General features: G+C 42.7%; 1 protein-coding gene across 1 annotated transcript in view; it reads right to left on the bottom strand.

Moving 5' to 3' along the window:
- Positions 1 to 23,436, bottom strand: part of rab2a (RAB2A, member RAS oncogene family) — a 28,909-nt gene that overhangs the window by 2,719 nt on the left and 2,754 nt on the right. Inside the window, exons 2-7 of the mRNA XM_079285323.1 lie at positions 13,720 to 13,791; positions 13,006 to 13,073; positions 10,634 to 10,716; positions 9,041 to 9,133; positions 7,189 to 7,300; positions 3,303 to 3,371 (exon numbers count right to left, since the gene is read on the bottom strand). Of these exons, the coding sequence (XP_079141449.1) occupies positions 3,303 to 3,371; positions 7,189 to 7,300; positions 9,041 to 9,133; positions 10,634 to 10,716; positions 13,006 to 13,073; positions 13,720 to 13,791 (497 nt within the window). The remainder of the gene's footprint in view (positions 1 to 3,302; positions 3,372 to 7,188; positions 7,301 to 9,040; positions 9,134 to 10,633; positions 10,717 to 13,005; positions 13,074 to 13,719; positions 13,792 to 23,436) is intronic.

Consider the following 23,436-nt stretch of genomic DNA (forward strand, 5'->3'; position numbering starts at 1 on the left):
CAAACGCACACCTGGTCAGACCTGCATTTTATAGATTTATTGATGCTAATTTGCGCTGTTGACCAATAGCATGCCATCTTGACAGTGTTAATGTTTGAGGCAAGACGGGGCTAGGGAGTCCAAACTAGATGAACGCTATCATATTAGCCCGCTAGCTGCCATGCAAGCTTGGCTACCCCCTTCTGACACGAGTCTCCCTCTAAGCTAATGTGGCTGGTGAGAGCCAGCATGTTAGCAGGTAGATCCAACTCCCCCGTTCCAGTAGCAGAGACTGGGTGATTATTGAATTATTCAAAGGAGCACCAGGGTGTCTGGTATCTGCTCTTAAAAAAAAGGTTCTCATGTATGTGCGGTCTGTACTTGAAGGGAACCTGGAGGCGACAGGGTCTGCTCAATGCAAAGGGTGGGAGGTGACCTGGTGGGGGTTCAAGGGGGTCCCATAGACGGGTTACTAATACTTAACAGTAGAAGACGTACCGAATGGGGCCTTATTGGGCTTTTTTCTTGCACGATACTCTACATTATCATTTGTCTGATTTTAACTTCTTCAAAGCAGCTGTGTGACTTTGGTGAATCTGAACGAACCCACACAACAATACAAGTTAACTAACCGATCAAGGCAGAGTTAGAACAGCAACTCCTGTGCTCCGTCAGGTAAATCACTGGTGTTGTCAAAGGCTTTGAAGAGAGCTTAGATAACAGCTTCAGTTCCCCCGTCAGAAAGAGGTGAGAATATCGCTAAATATAGCATACTGATATTGATATCACATCTTTGAATCCACAGCAGTCTGTGTTTCTACCCCGACCACGGAGAAGAAGCTCGTACACCGACGCTCTCCCTGTATGAGCTCCTATTAGATCACATCACAGACCAAGCAACAGGTGCTGCTGCGTGGCACAAAGGCAGGGGAAACACCAGCAGCACTCAAGGACAAAAAATGAAAAGCACTTATAAGAGAAGAGGAACCGAGAGAGGCAGGCAGGGTGGTAGTAGAGAGACACGGCTCTTTCATCTCTCTCCCCCTCTGTGTACAGCCTCGCTCTCTCTCCTTCTGTATATATTTATCTCTCTCCCTCTCAGCGTAACTCCCCCTCCTACACTCAGTAGCAGTGGTGCCTCTGGGAAACACTGTATGCCTTTAAATCACATTTATTGAGCTAAGACCATGTGTGTGTGTGAGTGTTTTCTCATAGTGGCTGCCAACATTTCTGGTGGGGCTTCCCTCTCTCTCTCTCAGTCAGTCAGCTGATGTGGTTTGGCTGGCCGGCCTGCCTTTCCTCCCTCTTACTGTTACTAAAACAAAAACACTGGCTGGCCAGCTCCAGTCCTGTCCTCCTGACTAACACTGCGCTTCTTGCTGGCTAAAGGGCCACACTGTGTTCTGTTCACGGACGTGTACAGGCTGCACGAGGACCGTGTCTGTGAGGACTGCCACATCTTTTCAGTGATGATTTACGACGTGGTTTAGTTTCCTCAAGAAGAAGAAGAAGAAGACTGGTAAGTAAACTTACATCCCACCTAAAGGTTCCAGGCCTCTGAATAGCTGCCCACTAGTGTTTCCGACCACAAGAAGGTTTTAATTTCCAATCAAATATCAATCAAAATCAAAATTCAAATGAGAAAAATTCAGGTCAAATATTATCTTTGTCTATTGAGCTTACAAACAATTGATAGTAAGGATGTTCCGCAACCTGAACTTACCGGTCTGATTCCAGTACGTCAAAAATGAAAATGAAAGTTAACCAGGCCATGATTCCCTCTGTTACTTACGAACTAATCTTACTGTGTAAACATCTCCAAACAACTGGATTTATTCAAGTTTCTAGCTAAATACTACTTTTTACAAGATACATTTGAACACATAATATAATTTACCTTCGCCCAATACTCATTTTCCTTAATGGAGCTTGAACGCACTCTGAAAAGTTGTCTCTTAGCTCCGTTATTTAGCTTGGCAGGGCCGTGCTGTCCACTGGCTGCTCACAGCTAATGTGAACTAGCTCTCCTCCTGATTTTAACATGGATTTGTTGTTCACAATGTAACATCATCAGGCGAACAATGGGGTGCAGGAGTGTTGAACCACCAATCAGATGTAGCAGTAGGGATGTCATCTAGCTAGCTAGCTACATTCATGAAACAAGCCAACAAGTGTGGATGAGATCAACGCAGCTGCTCATGTAATAAATCATATACAAAAATAACTCTTATGTCAACATTTAGTCTTTGAAACGTTAAGTTCACTGCTCATAGGAACAGCTGCTGCTTCTGTTCTGACTGAGTCTGCATCCAGAAACATCACGTGCTCCTGATCAGTTAGGGCAAAATGACATCTACACAGAGTCGGGCTGAATGAATGAAGTGCAAGGAATTGAATATTCAGGCTCAATATCAGGCCAACGCGGACCTTTCATTCAACAAAACTGACTGAACTCAACCAGCAGTTCTATTTTTTAACATGCACATCCGCACCGTCAAAGTGTGGCCCCAGAGTCTGCATAACCCGAACCCGGAGGACGGGTTGCACATGTGCCGTCGTACCCTTTGGGCCGCACACAAACATGTTCACACAAACATGTTCACACAAACATGTTCACACAAACATGTTCACACAAACATGGGCAAATGATGAAATCACGTGATCTGCGATGTGCAGCTTTGTTGTTCGCTGCAGGAAGACAAAGTAGAGGATTCGTCCCACTGGTCGGTGCGTTCTGTGCAGAGGGAGGTCTGTAGGAGACCGACCTGGAGATGGAAGCCAGCGTTGCGCGACACTCGTTACGTGTGAAGTGCATTTTTGGGGGTTTCGTGATTTGAATGTGGACGTCTTGTGAGTAACACTTGCTGACAAGTGCATACTTGCTGCATGATAACTGTTCTGCTGAGAGAAGATAACCATCTGGTTGACTGGATATGAAGCTTACTGACTGGTTGGATATGAAGCTTCCTGACTGGCTGGCTGAGTGTTTGTTTTCTCGCCGAGTGACTGAGACCTTGTGGGATGTGAGGAATTTATGAGCTGGCAAGATGCCGAGCGAGAGATAGCGCAGGGGAGAAGAGGAACGTGGGGAGTTTTGCTTGGCTGAAGTCAAAGGAAGTAGAGTTTTTTTTCTTCTCCCCTCTCTTTTTGAGGAGAGAGGGAGCGTGGCAAACCACACGCACTGCTGGAAAACTACACAGAGGAGAAAGAGAGGAGAACAAAGACTGGAGGAGAGGAGGCGACAGCCTTAAAAAGGAAAAAAAATAAATAAATAAAAGGTAGAGGTTTGAGGGGGAAGGGAGAAAACAAAAAGTGCGTCTCACCTCATTGTTGATATCAAACACTCCCTCCTGGATCTTCTCATAGATCTCCTTGGCTGTGTTGATGAAGGCCTGAGACAGAGACAGGAAGTGAGAAAGGACAGAGGGAGAGGAGGAGATTCAAGTTATACGTGGATGTCCACAACTAAAACTTTTGATTTGTCAAATAGTCCATGTAGGTGTGTTAAATGCTGGCGAGAGGCTCAAACATTCCACGTTTCAGAGTTGAGACAAACAATGACCAAAGTTTAGGATGTTCAAGCTTCCCAGTTTGTTTTCATTGGTTAGTAGTCACAGCTCTTTACACAACGGGCTGAAGGAACCTTTTACTTCCTTGCAAAAGTAATCCTGGTACTAAAATGACCTGGAACTTCTGGGTGGAAACACCTAAAGCTCACAAATGAACACGTTGCCTCTTTAAAGTCAAGGCTTTAGGGGGAGTTGTGAGCTGGAACCATCTCTTGGTGAACCACAGGTGAGCAGACTCACTGCACAGAGGCACTGAGCCGATGTTTCAGTCGGAAAAAGCTCCACAACACGCGTCTAAAACCACAAGGCCTGACCCATTCTGGAGTTGTGAGGCAGATAGTGAGGTTCAGCGTTTTAGAAATCGAATGACGATATTTTGACCAATAGTTGCTTTTATAAAAACAAAAAAACAAATTTGGATTCCTTACACCAGGTTTTTTTTCTTACATCCTGATGTCGACATTTCAGAGTAAAAACCAACTTGTGGACAAACTCTGGAACGATGACACTGTTTTCTAATAAGGTTTACGACAATGTATTGTTACTTATTTAGAACCATACCAGGCCGACTCATCAGTCCAGCTCTAACAAGTGCATTTCATAAAATGTGAAATGATATCTGTATTATCTCATCAATTCATTGAGAAAAATTGAGAGCTAAATATTTGTATTTTACATTTTGACAAGCTTGATTGTAAATCAGGCCGTCACTTGTTGTGTAGCAGCTGTAGGACGTTAAAATCATATGAAATAAAAGCATTGCCAACTCTTCTGTCCCCCTGAAGGACAAACTGCTGCTCAACGCGTTGGTTTGTTGTCGTTTCATGAAGGAAGACGCTCTAAAAGCAGTTTTGTTGGGACTTAAAGAGATCAAGATGTGGACTGTTTTAAGAAGTAAACCTCCTCTCTGAACACTTTCAGAAGAGCGTGATAGAAGCTGCACATTTGCGTCTTCTTGTCGACAGCTGCTACAAGAAGAAGATCTGAGCAGAACACACACACACACACACACACACACACACTAACGGCGAGGATCAAAGACGTTAGAATAAAGTGAAATTAAGCTCCCTGAGCTACTCGCCTGTAACTGTGATATCGCTGCATTTGTCTCAGGGGACAAGTCTCCAAGTGTCTCAGGGGCCCAAAGTGGAGAGCAGCTCGGATAAACTTGTTGTATGATCTACGGAGGAACAACGGAACACCACTACCCACTTTGTCAGGCCGAGAAGAAGTGTGCGTCTTCAGCAGAGTCATTAAAGACCTGAAAATATATCCTGAACTTCTAATCTGACACAGAGTCTGAAAATAGACAGAGGAGCCCAAGGGTGCTCCCTGGTGCACTCGGTCCTATTCGCTCCTGTCCTTCCTTCAACATATCTCCGTGGCCCTTGTTCCTTCATGGCTCCTCACACCTTCTCCATGAGACTTAGATGTGTGTGGACTGTTGGACGGGGGAGAAAAATAAAGGAGGAAACAGAAAACTGAGGAGAGAACATTGAGAAGGAGAGAGAATATTTAGAGACAGGAGAGCTAAGAGCAGGGAGCCTTTTTTGATTGTGGGCCATATATAGAATAATATAGTTCACCATTACAGATGTTTAGTGGTGTTCCCATATAGTACAAAAAGCATTTCTTTACCTGCTGCAAACTAAATGAAATCACTTCAATACTTTTGAACGATAAAACAGTGCATGGCCTAAATACTTAAAATATTATGAGGTTTTGTGTAAGTAAGTCAAATTAAAACAAAAATGGGTTTTCTGTGCATGGCCTGAGGCCTCTTCAAAGATTAAGATGCTAATGTAAACGTAACAATAATTAACTGAGTCGACATCTTGACTAGTGTTTAACTCGGATGTGAAGTGTACATACAGTGACATTTATTAGGAATATGATCAAACCATATTCTACTTTATTTGTTTTAATTCAATGCGGGTCATTTCAGTTTAGTTGGGCCATCCCAGGACCAGAAGAATAGTTACAAGTAGAAAGCTGAAAAGAGATGTAAACATTTCAGCAAAAAAAAGGAGAGAAGTGAAAACAGAGGAGGTAAAAGAAAAAGGAGAAATAAAGACACAAGGACAGAAATGAGCTGAGGGAAAGGGTCTCGAGGAAGGGAGGATGTAAGGAGAGAAGAAAGGAAGGGGAGATGAGAGGACGCTTACAGGAACGTCTCTAAGGAGCATGCATCGGCCTGGTGTCCACCCACAGACCCTGACGACAAACCCGGCCCACCGATTGGCTGCTGGGTGTCGCTGAGGGGGAGGCGGGCGCAGGTTATGAATATGTATGAACTATAACTGGTTGATATACTGCTGAGAGAGAGAAAGGGAGATGATGGAGAAGAGGGAAGAGGAGGAGGGGAGGAAGACACGCTGGAGGAAGGGGGGAGGAGGATGTGGATGGAGTGGGGGGTGAAGGAGGATGGGAGGGAGGTAAAGAGCAAATGATGGACGTCGAGGGATAAGGAGGGATGGAGTGAGGAGAGATGAAGGGAAGAGAGGAGAGGAGCGGTATCGGGAGGATTCAGAGGACACTAATGAGACAAATTAATCATACCACACACACACACACACACACATCCCTCCCCCCTCATCTTAACCCCGGAGAGCGCTCCACTCAACAGTGGTGTGTGTGTGTGTGTGTGTGTGTGAGAGAGAGAGTGTGTGTGTGAGTGCGCTTGCAGCATGATATAGGCCAATCATAGCGAGGGGTAGGGAGAAAAATAATCAATGTAAACAAACACATGCGTACTCTCTGCAGTGCCCCGGCTGGCGTCGGATGTACTTTACTATATTATTGTGTATTACTATATGCATTTGAATGTAAAGAAAATGAATGCTATTTCAATAAAACACCTTGACCGTGTCTTGTTAATACTACATTGACGGCTACAAACCTTATATATAAAAATAACCTTATTTTGCTCATGTACACTGGTTTTCTCTCCTGAATGAATCAAATCTACATTTGTCATTACAATGGTTAACTCTTGATAATGTATACTGTAAATATGCAATAAATCACATTGCATACAGCTGGTACCCTGTTACCCATGATGCTGTTCAACAATGTGCTTGTGACGAAGCATCATTGCAGCCCGATAAAGGCTTGGTGATTTACACATCCCGACATATTCAAAGATATGGTCTCCAGGGAAGTTTATGCTTGCATTGTGTTCCAAATAAGAGGACCACCTGCAGCCACACAAGTCAACATGCAGCACTAATAACTGTGAAACAGCACATAATGCGTGTGTGAAACCCTGGTGTAGAGCCGTCTTACGAGAAGAGATTTATATGTGTCATCCTGTGTCTTTCTTCCCTATCGGGCTAGCAATAATAGGTCATAATGATGAGAATTATAAGTGTGCTGCAGACAAAGTGCAGATCCACTTAAGCAAACAGAGAATGCAGAGATAAAGTCAGCAATTGTGTGTCTCATTTGATATTATTATCATTTGATTTATGTAATTTATCGGATGCAAAAAAGAATATGATATTGGCATTTTATATCGGCCATCAGCAAACCCTCATCAGTGGACCACTAGACTATAGAGCGTCCCACCAGTTGTCCCTTTCCAAATGTAACCTGATTAAAAGTATATCTGGGTATATCTATGTACTGTGTGTAATATTACCTCCTCGACATTAGAGGCAGTCTTGGCTGAGGTCTCCATGAATATGAGGCCGTGTTCTCTGGCAAACGCCTCACCCTCCTCTTTCTTCACCTCTCTCCTCGACTCCAGGTCACTAAAAACACAAATAGACACGTTAAAACAATGACATAACATGTTTTCATGGTCAGCCAAAAGGAAAACAATCGTAACCTAGTACATTAGTACACCCTCTGAACAGTGAGGAGGAAGCTAACTCGAGTCAGGACCACTGAAGTTATGTGACATAAATGACGCGTTTTCTCTCCTGAATGAAACCAAGATGTGTTCATGATGACACATCAGTGATAAGAGCAGCCAAAGATGACTCCGGCTTTGTTGCTTTGCATGTACGGCGGGGTACCTGTCAATAACAAGCAGAGGTCTGTTGCAGAAGTGAACTTCCTCATTTACGTCCTCATTCGACAGAGCCTTCTCCATATCTGCCCCCTCCCTCTGGAACTCTCTCCCCAAAAACATCAGAGACTGCACTGACCTTTCCACATTCAAATCACAAATCAAAACCCACCTGTTCAAAACTGCTTTTTAACGTGTGACTATTATTGTGTACTTTGTTTTTAGTGTATTGTTTTTATATATGATGATTTTAATGTAAAGTGTCTTTGAGTGTCATGAAAAGCGCTATATAAATAAAATGTATTATTCTTATTATTTAAATTGAACACGATAATGTAATTACCACAGTAGAATTAGTTTCTGCAATTCTAACAGCAGCAGATTTTGACATAGCAAAAACGTACACACCACCGTGCTATGTAACCTCAGGTGCATGAGTATGTGTCCCTGGTTGCCATGGTGATTGGGGCACCAGGGTGAAGGGAAAGACTAATTAAGAAAGGTTAGGTTCAATAAATCTACACCGGCCCAAATTCAAAAACCATGAGTCCAATAGACAACCTATTGATGTCATCATATGCTACGACTCTGCTGCACACGGTGATGTAATCTTTATGTTTGTGAGCAGGTTAAAAAACGGGTATCTACTTTCTTTGAGAAGTGTGTGGTCAGATTTAACATGGAGTCTAATGGAGCAGTTGGTTGGAGTTCATGTCACTTTCAGGCTACCTGAGCCAAATGTGTAAGTCTGTTGGATTCCGTAGACACATGTCCGCGACCAGCACAAAGATTCCTACGTTTTGACCTAAAATGGTTGATGAAGAATGAAAATTGTGGGAATAAGAGTAAGAGAATATTTTCCAAGGTCGTCTCTACCCTAAGTCTGAACATATCGTCCAATACACACCCATTATAAAATCTGAAACTTAAACCGGGATCTCATGAAAACTGTGCTAGCTATCAAAATACCCATTTGTTTTGTTGACCTTTCAAACTCTAAATCACTTTTCTACGTTAAAGTATGGCGAGTCAATATGGGCCCACATCGCTCTCTTCATTCCAAAATCCTGTGTGTGCAGTAGTTCAGCCACATGTGCAGGAGTCTGACCGTGTAGTGCTCTGTAAGTGATGCTACAGGGAGCCAGTGAAGAGATCGGAGTACGATACACAAAATCAGCACGAAACAAAATCTTAGTCAGTGAAAATTTCTCGCAGGTTTTAGCAGACTATTCCCGATCAGGCCGCACGTTTTGATGTATTTGTTGCGCAGGTGTTGGCGAGCATTTCAGCCTTGTTGTGCCATAGCCACACTGAGTTCCTCATTTAAACCTGACTAGAGATGTTATTGAACTTCATTTGAACACATGAACACAAGCTACAGTGTAAAGTTAGGACGAGTTAAACAAACCATTGTAAAACAGCACAACCCTTTTAAAGCCGGCACACAGCTGATGGTCCGGCCCTGTGTGATGCATCTCACCTCTTGTTGCCAATGAGCATGATGACCATGTTGGAGTTGGAATGTTGGCGAGCGTCCTCTAACCAGGTCGTCAAGTGGTTGAAGGTGTCCCTTCTGTTGAAACAGATAAAACAGAAACCGTCAGAGATGACGCACCTACCAATCATGAAGGAGCTTTACAGAACACACCGATATCAGATTTTACTCTCCCTTGTGTGGTGAATGGTGTTCTTGCCACTTCCTCTTGTTCTAGTTTACTGTCCTCAAGCCTGAGGCATCATGTTTAGAGTCCCTCTAGTGGCCCCTAAAGGTTGTAATATCCACTGTGCCCCACAATATTATGAACTATTTACTACACAAAATGAACTCCAAAGCAGTGAGTCTACTAACTAGGTCACAGCTACACACCGCAGGATTCTACTCGGGCTGCCCCCTCTTTGGCGACTAGTCGACTAAGATTTCTTTCATCGATTAGTCGCTTTTTATGCTTTTTTCATGCTGGATGACTCATTTCCAAGAAGACGTCTCTGGTAAACACAAAATTCAAAGTGGTGCATTTGTGTGAGAAACTTTAACAGATCGATCGAATCAACTAAGAGATGAGTTGCCCAAATTGAGTGTTCGGTGACCAAGAATTTATTTCGTCAAGGACAGTTCTAGATTGTATTTCTGGGGAACATGAATATCCACAAAATAAAATAAAAATAATAATAATAGACTTCAAGCCAATCCGTTTTATTTGTTTTTTACATAGCGAAAGCTGGTGGAGGGGAGATTTTGACCTGATGGTTGTGCTGGACAGAAAGGTCACAGGGTCGTGGCGATCATTAGGAATGAACCTCTGGGGACCATGAAGATCAATAACAAATTTCATGTTAATCTGGCCAGTAGTCGTCAATATATCTAGCTCCAGACCGTTGCGTTGAATTGATGGAAAGACTGACTTGGGGTTTGAAAAGAGAAGCAGCTAATACCCAATTCATCAGACAGCTATCCGATCTTAAAAGAGCTGCGTGTAAATGCATCCAACACGGGTTGAAATGTCCTTAAAGGATGGCTAGTTTGGTTCAGACGTTCACGGTTACCAGACAATGATGATCCTCTGACTTTTACTCTCAGGCTACTGGATGGATTACCATAAAAACTGGGTTCACAGTCACGCCTGTCAGGATCAATGGTAATCACTCTGGTGATTCCGAACTTTTCATCTAGCGCCATCATCAGGTCTTGTTGTTGTACAACACTTTGGCTTTATGATCAAATACCTGCAAAACGGATGACATTGAACATGGTAAACGATAAACCTGCTCAACACCAGCTTGTTAGCATTGGTATTGTTAGCATTTATGCTCATACTTTTCTCTCTGTGAACTCCTGAAATGCGTATTTTTCTTTGTTGCAGCTGTATGTCGATGTCTAAAAACTCTAAAACATCATCCTAATCTACAATATTTGGCAACTTCTCATGTTGAGGAAAGCATGCTTGTGATAAGACAGGTTGAACTCTGGGTATTTTTAAGTTTTCAAGTTGTTGTTCTTTCTCATCCAAGTTCACAATGTTCCTGAATGCAGCTTGGCTGAGTGCTGAGGTTCCTTCTGATTGGTATTTGTTACCTTGTGATGTCATAGACTAGCAGAGCTCCTGCTGCTCCTCTGTAGTAAGACCTGGTGATGGACCGGAACGACTCCTGACCAGCCTGCAGAAACACATACATATATTAATAAACAGAAATTGAAATCTGAATAATTGAAATGACCACAGACAACTGCTGGTCCTCTTGCTTTTCTGAAAGAGTCAGGCCTCATCTGTCCGTCCTACAGGTCCTCCTCCCACCAGTCCTGCTTATCTACCAGTCCTGTTTATGTAGTCTAGTCCCAGACATGTCCTGTGCCGGCCCTGATTCTCTAGCATTGTCCAGCTCCATGTTTTCCATCAGCTGGAGAGGACAGGATAGAGCAGAGCCTGTAACTGGATACAATGGACTTCTCTCTTTCTCTCGCCGTCTCTTACGTCATCACAATCCCTTTCTTTCTCTCTGCTCGCATGTATAACTTCCGAGCTTCCTTATTTACCAACAACATGGTAGGCCAAATCGGCGTCATGTGGATTAAACCTGTAGCATTGCCCCCCCCCCCCCTTCCAGGTCACCTTGTTCCCCAACTCTCCCTTTCCATTATCCCCCCTCATTGTCTCGCTTGCTCTGTCTCTTCCTTGCATCACTCATCTTCTCATTCTTTCGCCATGAATCGCCAGGCCTCCACTCTTTCCATCACCCCTTTCACCATCTAGCGTTCTTACCCCCCCCCCCCCCCCCCCTATTCATCCTCTGTCTCCATCCCATGTCCAGTAACAATGTTGTCTGTGTTTCACCCGGGCCAGGGCAGAAAACAAAACGCCGCTCTATGCTAGCAGCTGCAGCGCTGCTCTGTTCTGACCTCATCTGAAAAACCAGACAGTCAGTCAGTCAGAAACACAACCAGTCGGTGAATCACTTAGCAATCAGAGCACCAGGCTGCCACTTTGTCACCCAGGACCTACAGTCTGGTTGCTCCCCAAGTCAGAGAACTAGTCACCCGGTCGCAGAGCCAGTTAGTTAAGGCTAAATACCAGTAAAAAGCTCGACCAGTTGGCCAGAGGACTGGTCAGTGAACCAAACAGCCAGTTAGACGTTCACCAGTTCATCAGGGAGCGGCCAACCACTCGGTAATGCTATTAGTGAATAAATGATAAATAAGGGTGAAGGAGAGGGAACGCTGTGTCTGTCTGCCATCTGCTCCACGCACAGTATGCTTTAGGGCGGGGCTACACAGTGATTGACAGGCCTCTACCAGAGACATATACAGCATCTCCACACTCCAAATATGGTCAAATTCCTGTTTGTCGTTTACAGAAAAAAACATGGCGCCGGCCAAATCGCCAGACTCCAGGCTTCATAACATCAGTCCACAAACCGATGTGTGACATCACGATGACTACGTCCACTTTTCATATGCAGTCTATGGTCATGATACGGCATACGCCTCATCTTTTCCTGGTTGCAGGCAGCATTACAGTGAAGTGATGTAATTTTCAGAACTCACTCTGGTATTTCACAAATTTTGTGTTTTCCTTTTCCTTTAAAGGAACCAGTTAGTTACCAGTTTATGAGTGTCCGGTTATAAGCTAAATTAAGGGAAACTGGCAAGCCTCAGTGAGCCCTGCTGGTTGTCACATGGAGATGATCTAATCACGGACTACATGACACCTGGACAACCAGGTGAAGGCGATTAACTAGCTGGTAGGATAGAAAAGTTTTGAGCAGCAGGACTGACATCACTGCTCTGGGCCTTCTCACTGGTTTTCCATGGAGCTCTACCTCCACCTGCTGGTCTAAGCCAGAGTACACAGACACGGTCAAAACATCACATCCACAGCTGTCTTGAGGAATTAGGTGTGTTTACAGCCTTGATATGATTACTAACGCTGTGACAGTACCTCCACAGATGGATGGTACGTTCATTCAGAAAAAATAGAAACCTTTGCACTTCTATTATTTCTCTGTTCAACTAGAAAACTGCATGTTTGTTTTTTGTTTTTCATTAGTTTTGAGGGATTTAATGAAGCTGAAACTCTGTAACAGGATGAAGACCACATGAAAGAGGTTGCCAAAGTGAGTAAAACTTTTACGAGTAAGCCGTCTTATCATCTAACAGAGCTCCAGATATATTGTTTTTACATACCCAACACAAATTCATTGTAACCATACTCAAATATTAATATTAAAATTCTGTCAAGATTCACGAAGAAAAATTAGCTTTCTGGAGACTTTTTCCAGATTATTTCCAGTTACAGAATCACAGGTTAAGTTTAAAGCTGCTTATTTACAGCCTTGCATTTAGCTCATTAAATATTTGTTCAGGTCTCTCTACAGAGTCATGGATCTGCTGCCACAATGAGGAGAGCCTCCTTTAAAAAACAAAACAAATATATACAATAGATATATTACCGTGTCCCAGATCTGCAGTTTGATCTGTTTGCCATCTATAGTGATCATCCTCGCTCCGAACTCCACACCTGGACGGACACACACACACACACACACACACGTATTAGTAAAATTACATACTGACAAATTAACCTTTCATGTCTATTCATTTCCTCACATAAAGAGCTCATCTGATACAAAAACTGATTATGAGCATTAATAGTTCAGACAGGAACCTCATAACAGACAGAACCAGGACACAAAGGACTCTTTGTAAAGTAGTAATACACAACATTCCACCTGTTTCACTCACTTTTATTGGGTATGTAAAAGCAAACTCCTGTTAATGTAGCTTCTATTGTGTATTGAGCTTTTATGCAAATGTCGCACACAAAATGCAGACGATAAAGTATTTTACATTTAATTTTAAGATGAGAATTTAAGATTATTCTGAAGACAGACGCAGAGATTCTTCTCTTCTAGTTCGATGTGATCCGTCTGAATGTAAGAGCAAGCTCTGCTGATCTGAAAGTACATTAACTGCGACACAAGTGATCCTGTAACTTAAAGGTTGAACATGAACAACCCACCACAGCTAATTACTTTGAATCATTTTGTTCTGCTGTCTAACAAGAAGCCCGAGTTTAATTAGTGAATGCTGAATGAGGATGACATTTTATGCATTTAATGAATGCATATCTAGTGATGATGTGAGTAGAGGACAGGCGCTCTTACCGATAGTGAGATCGTGAACTGGCTGAAACCTCTTGTCTGTGAACTGTAGTAATAGACATGACTTCCCCACACCTGTAAACACACACACCATTAAAAAGAGCTGGAACAGTGATTATATAGTCTCACATAAACAAGCATGAACACACAATTATTCCATTTCCAACGGCGTCACATGTGCTGAGAATAAAATACCACACCGGCCACTAACATCATTATGGAACCAATGTGAACTCCCACACAGCGCAGAGACGCTCTGCTGTTGGAATGCAACAGCGCTCTGTAGGAAGTTACAGATGTACAACAAGAATTCATGTCTTATACGTTTAACTCATCAAAACTAAACATGGGAATATCGGAGTCACTGACCCATTACACAGCATTTCTCCAACATGGCTGCAGTTAGCCTGAGCCAACGGTTAGCGAGCTAGCAGCAGCTGGGTGTGTGTGAGAGAAGCCACTGTGGACTCATTATTATCACTCCGCCACATACGACTTCTAATAGCTTCATGCAGTATTGGTGCAGAGACGTTTTATGTCAACAGATTCTCTGAAGCCACCGGTTACAGACACAGTGAGCCGTTACTTCCTTGACACATGCTTGAAAAACAAACACTGGAAGCATTAGAAACACACTAAACAGGTTTGGTGCACTGCAACCTGTTTAGGAAGTGTCTGAAGAGAAGGTCTACAGTAAACACCTAGAAAACATTTTCATTGCCAGTATACATAGCCTGATTACCAAAGGTGAAACAGCACGCTGTTATAATCCTTGCTACTGGCACCAACAGCAAAGCGCACCTTCGGCCATATATCCAATATACTCGACGTATTGCAGCTTTCGGTTACAGTGGTGGACGATTCTGGCCTCCACTTTGAAGAAGGCTAAACTAGAACCCAAGTTGTTTTGAGGTACGTGTTTATTACAGCCATTACGGTTAGAACCTATAATGAAATTAAAAAAGTGAAATTTTCATGAAAAACGTACTGTTAATTTCAAAATTAAAGAGAGAAAATATATATCATATATCATAATAGATATCATACATCACGTCACTATTTTCTGACATTAGACCAAATGATCAACAAAAACAATAACAACTGATAGGTTAAATTGATAATTAGTTGCAGGCCACAGGGTGAAAAACATGATGAAAGTATTGAAATATTTGTATTTCTGCAATATTAAGAACGTGGTGTTTGTGGCGACGTTCATGGAAAAAGTACGATGTATTAGTTTTCGCCATTGTTTACACACCAAATTGGCAACAACGCCCACAAAATAAATTACATTAGTATGGAAATTTGGCCGTAGCCCAAAACTCCAGACTGCTAAACACTGAGCACAAGTCCTTTGTTTTCACTCAAATAGAAATTCTAAATCAACCAGGATTGACATCTTAAGGATTGACTATTTAAGAAAGAACTTTTCAATGTCTTTTTGTGACAAGATGGTTGTTTTGTTTGTAAAAAGTGAATCATCTTCACCTCAATTGAATATTAAAAGTGTTTCAAATTCTAACATGGAGCTTCTTAGAAAAGGACAAGAGTGTCTAATAGATCATGTTTGATGCTCATTTTGCAGCCGTGGGTTGATGAGTCGTTTGAGGTTAGGGAGCGAGCTGTAAACAGGCAGCGGATGGAGGAGGGGGGAGAAGAGAAGGATGCTGATGAGAAGGCCAGAGGGGGGTGGTGGACAGACGTTAAAGGAGGTGGCAGAGAGGGACGTGGTCTTCCTCCTTCATAGTTTCCAAGGGTTACCATCACCAGGCAGCAGGGCGTTGCTAGCCAGGCGTCCTTGCGTGATGATGATGACAAGAGACGGAGGGAAGGACCACGAGGAGGTGTAATAATTGTGTCGTCGTGACTGCCATCACACACACACACTGCTCTACAGCCGTCATCACACACACTGCTCTACAGCCGTCATAGAGGAGACATTCAGACATTCAGCTTACATTTCATACATGCTTACAATCAGCTAAAGGAGTTAAAATACAATTAACAGACATTCCAGCGTAGCACATAGTGGTGTAATGTAGCATGCATGCTGAACCGTGGATTACTTTCGTAAAATATGAGATCTGGACATCATTTATGCTTCTCTAGTCTCTGATCACGTCACATTGTGAACAACCAATCCTTGTTTAAATTGACAGAAGAGCTCGTTAACGTTAGCAGCACTGCTAACCAATGTTCCCTCTAAGCTGCGCGCTTCAGCAATCGCGCACTGCTCGCACAGTCTCAGCGCACAAGAAAATCTATGCAGCGCATAAAATAAAATTCAACATAAACATATTAATTAATATCTAATATTAGTCCTAATCTTATCTAATCAATTAAACCAATAATAATAATAATAATAATAATTTTGTTTTCTGTACTATTTTGCAACGTAACTCAGTGAGTGAGTGACAGGTGTCCAGCCAATGATACGATTCGGTTCACTTACGCTACGCAGCCAATCATAGCATTGACACTATTGCCCTGCCCATTCGCGCCGTGCAGGTTAGCTAGCTATCAACAGTGCGGCGGAGTTACGAGACGCAAATGCCCCTTATCCCCCCTTATCATGGCGAAACGAACGGGCAGCGACATAAAGTCAAAGCAAGAAGCAGACGAAGCCATCAACCTGGACAAAGTGTACAACCATTGGAGAAGTGAGAAGGACAGACGTGAAAAATAAGGTAAAATTTAAGTTAGATTTGTTCATATTCTAGTGACATTTATTAAGATTTTTTACTTATGGATATTAATCATTAAATTATGTTACTACTAGATAATTTATGGGTAGTAGAAATGATAACAAAAAACTGAGTAATTACATATTTTACAGACAGAGTTACAGGAATTTACACTGTATCACAAGCTACAGCACACGTCATTGTGCAAAATGTGAATGTTTTAATGTGAACAAAATGTTATGTCTGAAAGGTGTATATGTATCATTTCTTCCAGAACAGGACCCTCACACAGGCCACAACAGGACCTCACACAGGCCAAAGCAAGACTCTTCCCATGGCCAAGCAGGACTCTCACATAAAACATACTACACATCTCATGAACAACAAGATTTTTGTCTTTTTCCTTTAAAGTTTGTCAAATCACTTATATTAAAAGTAAACTAGTGAAAATTGCTGCTGTAATTTGATTATTTTAATAAGCCATGTAACTTGCTATGATCCAAGGTTTTGAACAGGTGTGATACTGGTGTGTGGCCACAGCGTGCACATCTGATGTTGCTCACAGTGGTCCTCAGTGTGCTCAGGGAGCTTGTGTGTATGCCCAGACACATGAAAAATTAGAGGGAACATTGCTGCTAACTAGGGTTGGGTATCGTTTGGGTTTTTCCAATACCGGTGCTAAAACGATACTTATTTTATTTTACCAGTTGGTAAACTGGTAAACCTCAAAGGAGGAGAAGAAGAAGCTTTCGCATGCCTGTGTTGTGCTTATGAGCGACAGCGCTACGTACCCCGTTGTAATAATACTATGAGTGAGGAGCGCAGGACCGAGTCCTGCTGCCAGGATGGAGTCATCAGAGTAGTGTAAAAAAAGTATTTCAATCGGCGCAGGCACCGAAAGGAGGCACCGAAATCTGCGTTACGTTTCGGTCCGGTAGGTACCAGACGTATAGGAACCGGCTCCATACCGGCACCGTTTTTCGGTACCCAGCCCTACCGCTAACGGTCAACGAGCGAAGGCTCTGTTCAGTGAACATGAGTATTGGAAGAAGATAAATTATAACGTTATATGGATCTGACAATATGGATCATCAATGATCATCAATTAGTATCGTGATCAGGGATCTCAAAAAGTTAGATTGTCCCTTTTTTCTTTTGAGCTGATCTGATCTGAGTGTTATGATCTGTTGCACTATTAACACCGTTTCTAGCTAAGCGGTAACAGCATGACACCTGCAGCACGGCGCAGGAGAAAACCATCTGAGGCAGCAATCACAACCTGCTGGGCCTTCAAATGGGGAGAGTGGCTACAGTCACAATGAGTGGAGAACTATTATGTCACAGCTTCTCAAATGAGGGAATAAACGCCTCGCTGTGCCAGAAGCTCTGATCACGCGTGGGTAATTGTGACTGTGGGAAGGCCCTCCAGGTGAGTGAGCGGCTGGTTAGAGAGAACAGGTTACTGGATATTTGACTGGATGAATGGGAGGTGGATTCATTTCTCCGGGTGAGCAAACACAGGTCTGATTCAGCACAAGAGGGCAGATGAGATAAGCACATTCTGCTTCCTTCCACTACACTGTAAGTGGTAGGCCTACAGTAGATAACAAAACATGTATGCCAACCATGAGAAAGCTTTGACAAGCACACGAGTTTAAGAGCAAACAACCCAGAGCAATATTCTGCAAAAACAGGACGAACGTAAAGAGATGGACGTGGCAACGCCGGACTGAACAGAAACCACAGCTCTGTTCTTCATACGAGGAAACTGGACCGATATTTTAACTGCAGCCCGTCAGTCCTAGACAGCTGGCTTTAGCTGTTGTCACAGCAACAACTGTTTCAGTTTGACCAGGTAGAAGGCATCCATTCAACATTTCTGTTGTACTTACTGGAGTCAGGAGACGTGTTGGCTAATGAAAGATCAATATTACTTTTATGTTTGAAAGATGGTGAAGTTAAATTATTAGAAACTATACTTGGTAACAAGACTGCAAGCTTTTCTACACAGGTGGTGTTTCAGACATGATTTACACGCGTGACCAGTGTGTTTTTACGTCTCTTTGTGAGTAATTACAGTACCCGTGGGCCTAAACTCTGTGCTTTGCCTGAACTCATGCATTTAGGCACAGTGGAGCTTTGAGCTAACAGTCACAATATTACAATGCTGATGTTCAGCAGGTCCCCAGCTTAGATTAGTGTGTTAGCATGCATATTAGCGAGTAACACGAGTACTGATGGACAGGACACCTTGGGGACCTGTACCAAATTTCACGGCAATCCATCCAACATGTATTGAGATACTTCACTCTGGCTAAAAATAAATGAAGATGAATATCACAACTAATACAATTAACAGTAGGAACAAAGCAGATTTGTGTTGAGGTTTATGGGGTGTCTCGTGGTGATTTCAGAGGTAGAATAGATTTTTCCACGTACTGTACTTTTAAGACGAGGCTGTCAGCCAGGAAAGTCAATGGAGCCTTTCCTATTAATAGAATGAGGCATCAATAAGAGGCTCATTTTGGCCGGGTGCTCCAGGTGGTTCTGCATCATTTGCTTCATTCGTCAGTGGCTCGTGCTGAAGGCTGATGGAGTGTTGAGATACTGCTCTGCTCACTTACAGCAGTAACCTGAGGCTGAGCAAGGACAGCCAATTGCACTGAATCCCTGCTGAGGAATGTGACAGGTCTGTCCTCCTACAGGAGCTCCTACTGAGGTGGCTTCATTCGGGATGTCACGAGAACCGACACTTCTGGACTGTACCAAGTACTGAGAGTACTCGTTTTTAAACAGTATCGCACATACCTTACAGACGCCTTAACATCCAAAAGGATCCAAACAGCCTGTTTGTTCCTCTGATAATGCTACATTGTGAACAACAAATCCATGTTGAAATCCATAGGACAGCCAGTTAACGTTAGCTGTTAGCAGCCGGTGGGCAGCACAGTCCTGTGAGTCCATTGAGTTAGATTATGAAGAGTATTGGGCGAAGGTAGGGCTGGGCGATATGGCCTAAAAAAAAAATCTCCGATTTTTTTTACAAAAAATCCGATTCACGATTTAAATCGATTTTTTCCCCCACAAATTTTTGCAGATGACAGAAGCTGTTGAAAACATTTTTTTATTTTATTTTGTGATGATTTTCCCTCGTAGGTTGATAAAAATAAAGTGCAAACAAAACCTGAACATTGTAGAAAGGTGCCTGTAGTATACAAAAAGTATTTGGTCACTCTTTTGTTTCCCTGAATCATTTAAATATAAAATTAAATTAAACATAACATTAAATGGCATTAAATAGTAGCCTTCCATTGTAAACAACTGTGCAAATGTAACTTTTTACACTAAGCTTTTCTAACTGAATACACTGATACAAACACAGCATGAAATAAAATGTATGTGACCCTTTAACATTCACATTTTCAAAAGTGCAACATCTGATCTAACATCAACATAACATATTTTGCACAGTAAATAAGTGCATGTAAACAAAATCAAGTGCATTCACAACATAACCAACAGTATTAAACAGTAGTGCATGTTTTTTCTAAATATTTTTTGCCAGGAAGACGGCATCGCTTGTGCTCCCGCGGTCCTGCTCCCTGCTCAGGGCGCAACGCTTCTCCCACTCGGCGGCATGCCTCTGTTTGAGGTGCTGCATTAAATTTGTTGTGCTGCTTGATTTTGTAGCAATAGCTTTTAGACAGACCTTACATCGTGGTGCTGTTTGTTCTGTGTCAGATGACACAAACCCGAACCATTTCCAGACCACCGAAGACACATTCTTCCCTCTCTTAAGAACGAGAGCTTCACTGCTGGCCGCCATTGTTTTCGTTTGTAAACAATGCGCGCGCACTCAACTACGGGAACCCAACGGGGGGGAGGAGTGGGGGCGATTTTCTCGATTTTCAATAAAACACATCGCCTTAAAGCACACATTCGAATTAATCGATTAAATCGATTTATCGCCCAGCCCTAAGCGAAGGTATATTATAACGTCATCGTGACATGTTCAAATGTAATCTTGTAAAATGTAGTTTTAGGTGAGAAAGTTGAATAAACAGTTGTTTGACAGAGATGTTTCAACAGCGATATAAAACAGATATAAGGGGCACAAGCTCTAACTGCTTATTGTTTTGTTTTTTACTGTGGTATCAAATTAGGTTTTGACAATCATGGAATTTCACTGGTACTGGTATCGACTACTACATGTCTGGTATTGTGACATGGTTCATACTGTACTACTACTATACTGGATCTGCCTGATGAGTCGTCCCTGTGGTAGCTGAACTTCCAGTCTTAAAATGCGTCCATACGGGGCTTCCAGCGATCCGAGGGTCTACGACGTTGGCCACGTAATCACAATGTTCCCGGTCAAAGCCCGTCAGGGGACTCTTGTTGCATTTCTTCCTCTCTCACTGTGAAACACCATTCAAACGCACAGTAACACAATGTTCAATCTCAGAATACCACCATGTCTGTGATACTGTGAGCAGAGTTGATCCGTGTGAGTCAGGTCATATGACAGCCATTGAACCACACAAGACTCTCCGTTAGGATTCCTGATGCTGTTTACTAGTGCAGTGCGCTCAGCTAAGCCCATACACTACTCACACAGCTATAGCTAGACCCTCAATGTGCCAAGGACAGAAGCTATAATGAAGCCAAGAGGGGCTTCCAAGACACTTGTTTGGTAGATGTAAATAAAAATGAATTATCAAAATAAAGCAAGGGACGCTTAACCAGGCTTTCAAACAAATCTACTTTAAAATGTATTTTTCAAGTTACTGTAACAGTTTGGGTTTTCATTTTAAGGACAAGGTCTAATTTTAGTTGTAGTTTTATTTGAATTGACATACACATTACTACGGTGACACTACAAAGGCACTCAAAATATATGTTGTAACTTAAGTACAGAATACATGAGCATGTGTACATAGTCAAACATTTGGTGGAAGTGTAACAATATAATAAGTAGATATTAGGCAGAGATTTTAAACAGATTTTAGCAACAGTAATCCTAAATGCACCTCAAAACTCTGAAAACGGGTCGGACCTCTTTAAAAAAAAAGTAGTCTCTGGAAATTTGCAGATCTACAATGGGCAGTGTTCCAGAGTCTAATTTTGGAGGTTTTAACATGTACAGAGACTAGAATTTTCTTTCAGTCAGTCCGTCTTTCTGCCAACCAGATCTGTGGACAGGCTGGCTGGAAGCCACTGGCCAAGAGAAAGAAAGCCCGACCTAAAACACAATTCACATCTTCACGTTCTATTGACCAGGACAGCTCAATCAATGACGACTTACTTCTTATAGCTGCAGGCCGCTGCCTCATCATGTCATCAAAGAGGAAAGTCTTGCTCTTATGGCTGCAAAGCACCACTAATGAAGGGGTTGGATTTTCTTTAAGTATTATTTGGGGAATTTCTGCCTGTTTTATTAGACAGCCTACAGTAGAGAGCTGCCAGGAGAAGAGGGGGGGGGGCAGACGGACTCGAAACGAGGGCGTTACAATCATATGGTGATTAAACAGCATCAGGTCAGTGCTGCTTTGAACAAACTTCACACATTTCAGAAAGGATCAATGAAACACCGAGAATCAGTGTTTCTATTACAAAATTTAAATTAAAAAAATCATAGCCGCACTATAAGCTCCTTTTGTTTGAAAGGAATATGTTTAAAGTAACCAGAACACAGTGACGTGAAAAGGAATATTATAGATTAGAACCTTCCAGACTGTGTCACACAGACTCTTTTAAGTCAAAGGACCTCCTAAAATACCCGAGGTATACCTCAAAAGGTAAAGAGCTACAAGAACTAGATAAGGATCGGCAACTAGGAACAAAACTGCGTGCAACTAATGATTAGAAAAAGAAAGTCTGAATACGCGTCAGAGATTTAGGGCAGTGGTCCCCAACCACGGACCGGTACCGGGCCGTGGATCATTTGGTACCGGGCCGCACAGAAAGAATAAATATATTATTTCCGTTGTATTGATTATCAGAGTCTGAAAGAAGTTTTATTTTGAAAAATGACCGGATTCTCTCGCAATTTCATCCGCTTGTGGCTCTTGATACACGCCAAGACGCTCGTCTCGGTCACGTGATACGTTATCTCAAAAATGAAGCCCGCAAACTAGCGAAAATTAGTAAATAACTTTTGGAGAGCTTCTTTGCAAAGGGGAAAATGCCCACTAAGGAGACAGAAGAAGAGCCTACAACTTCCATGAAAAAAGCAGGATGTTCTGCAGTGACAGCAATCAAAACGAAACAAAGTAGTCATTTTATTTCTCCATGTTTTTCCGCCACACCTTGAAGGCCGGTCCGTGAAAATATTGTCTTACATGAAACTGGTCCGTGGTGCAAAAAAGGTTGGGGACCTCTGATGTAGGGTACAAAGCTCCACTGAAAACAAAGAGAAGTACAAATCGGCATCATTACGTAGTTATTTCGGAGTCCCTTTTTGTCGGTTTATTGCCGTTGAATCACAGCCAAATCAGTTTATTTTGTGTTCCTACAGTTGTAGTAAACAGCGACCGGTGGCTTGCTAGACACAATGAATACAGCTCGATACAATCCACGGAGCTCCTCTGAACAATATTATGAACCAGACATGACGGCGTTTGGCATTCCGATGTTTGAGGGACTTCCACAACACGTACAAAGCAGCAATTGTCCTTATTCCTTTCATGGTTGACGGCGGAAAGAAATGGCGGCCAGGTGAACGGCTTCCAGGACGATAAACCACACCCCCTCTCCGGCGCTACGAGATTTTGCGGCGTTTGGTGTGAACACGACCGGTGGCGCGTTGGACGCGATTGTGCAGTGCGTTAGACGCGATTTTGCAGTGCGTCAAAAAATCAACGCGACCGGTGTGAACGCAGCATTAGGGTGTTAGCCAACAAGTTTTTTTTTCTTCCGCCCCAAAATGTTGTCCGTGCAAACCATTAAAAGGTTTATCTACTTTAACTGACTGGTGTCTTCCTCATTCTCGGAGGGCAGTGGTAAAGCTTATCACAGATCTACCACCTGGATCAGT

Source organism: Melanostigma gelatinosum (genome assembly GCF_949748355.1).
Source record: "Melanostigma gelatinosum genome assembly, chromosome: 15".
Taxonomy (NCBI): domain Eukaryota; kingdom Metazoa; phylum Chordata; class Actinopteri; order Perciformes; family Zoarcidae; genus Melanostigma; species Melanostigma gelatinosum.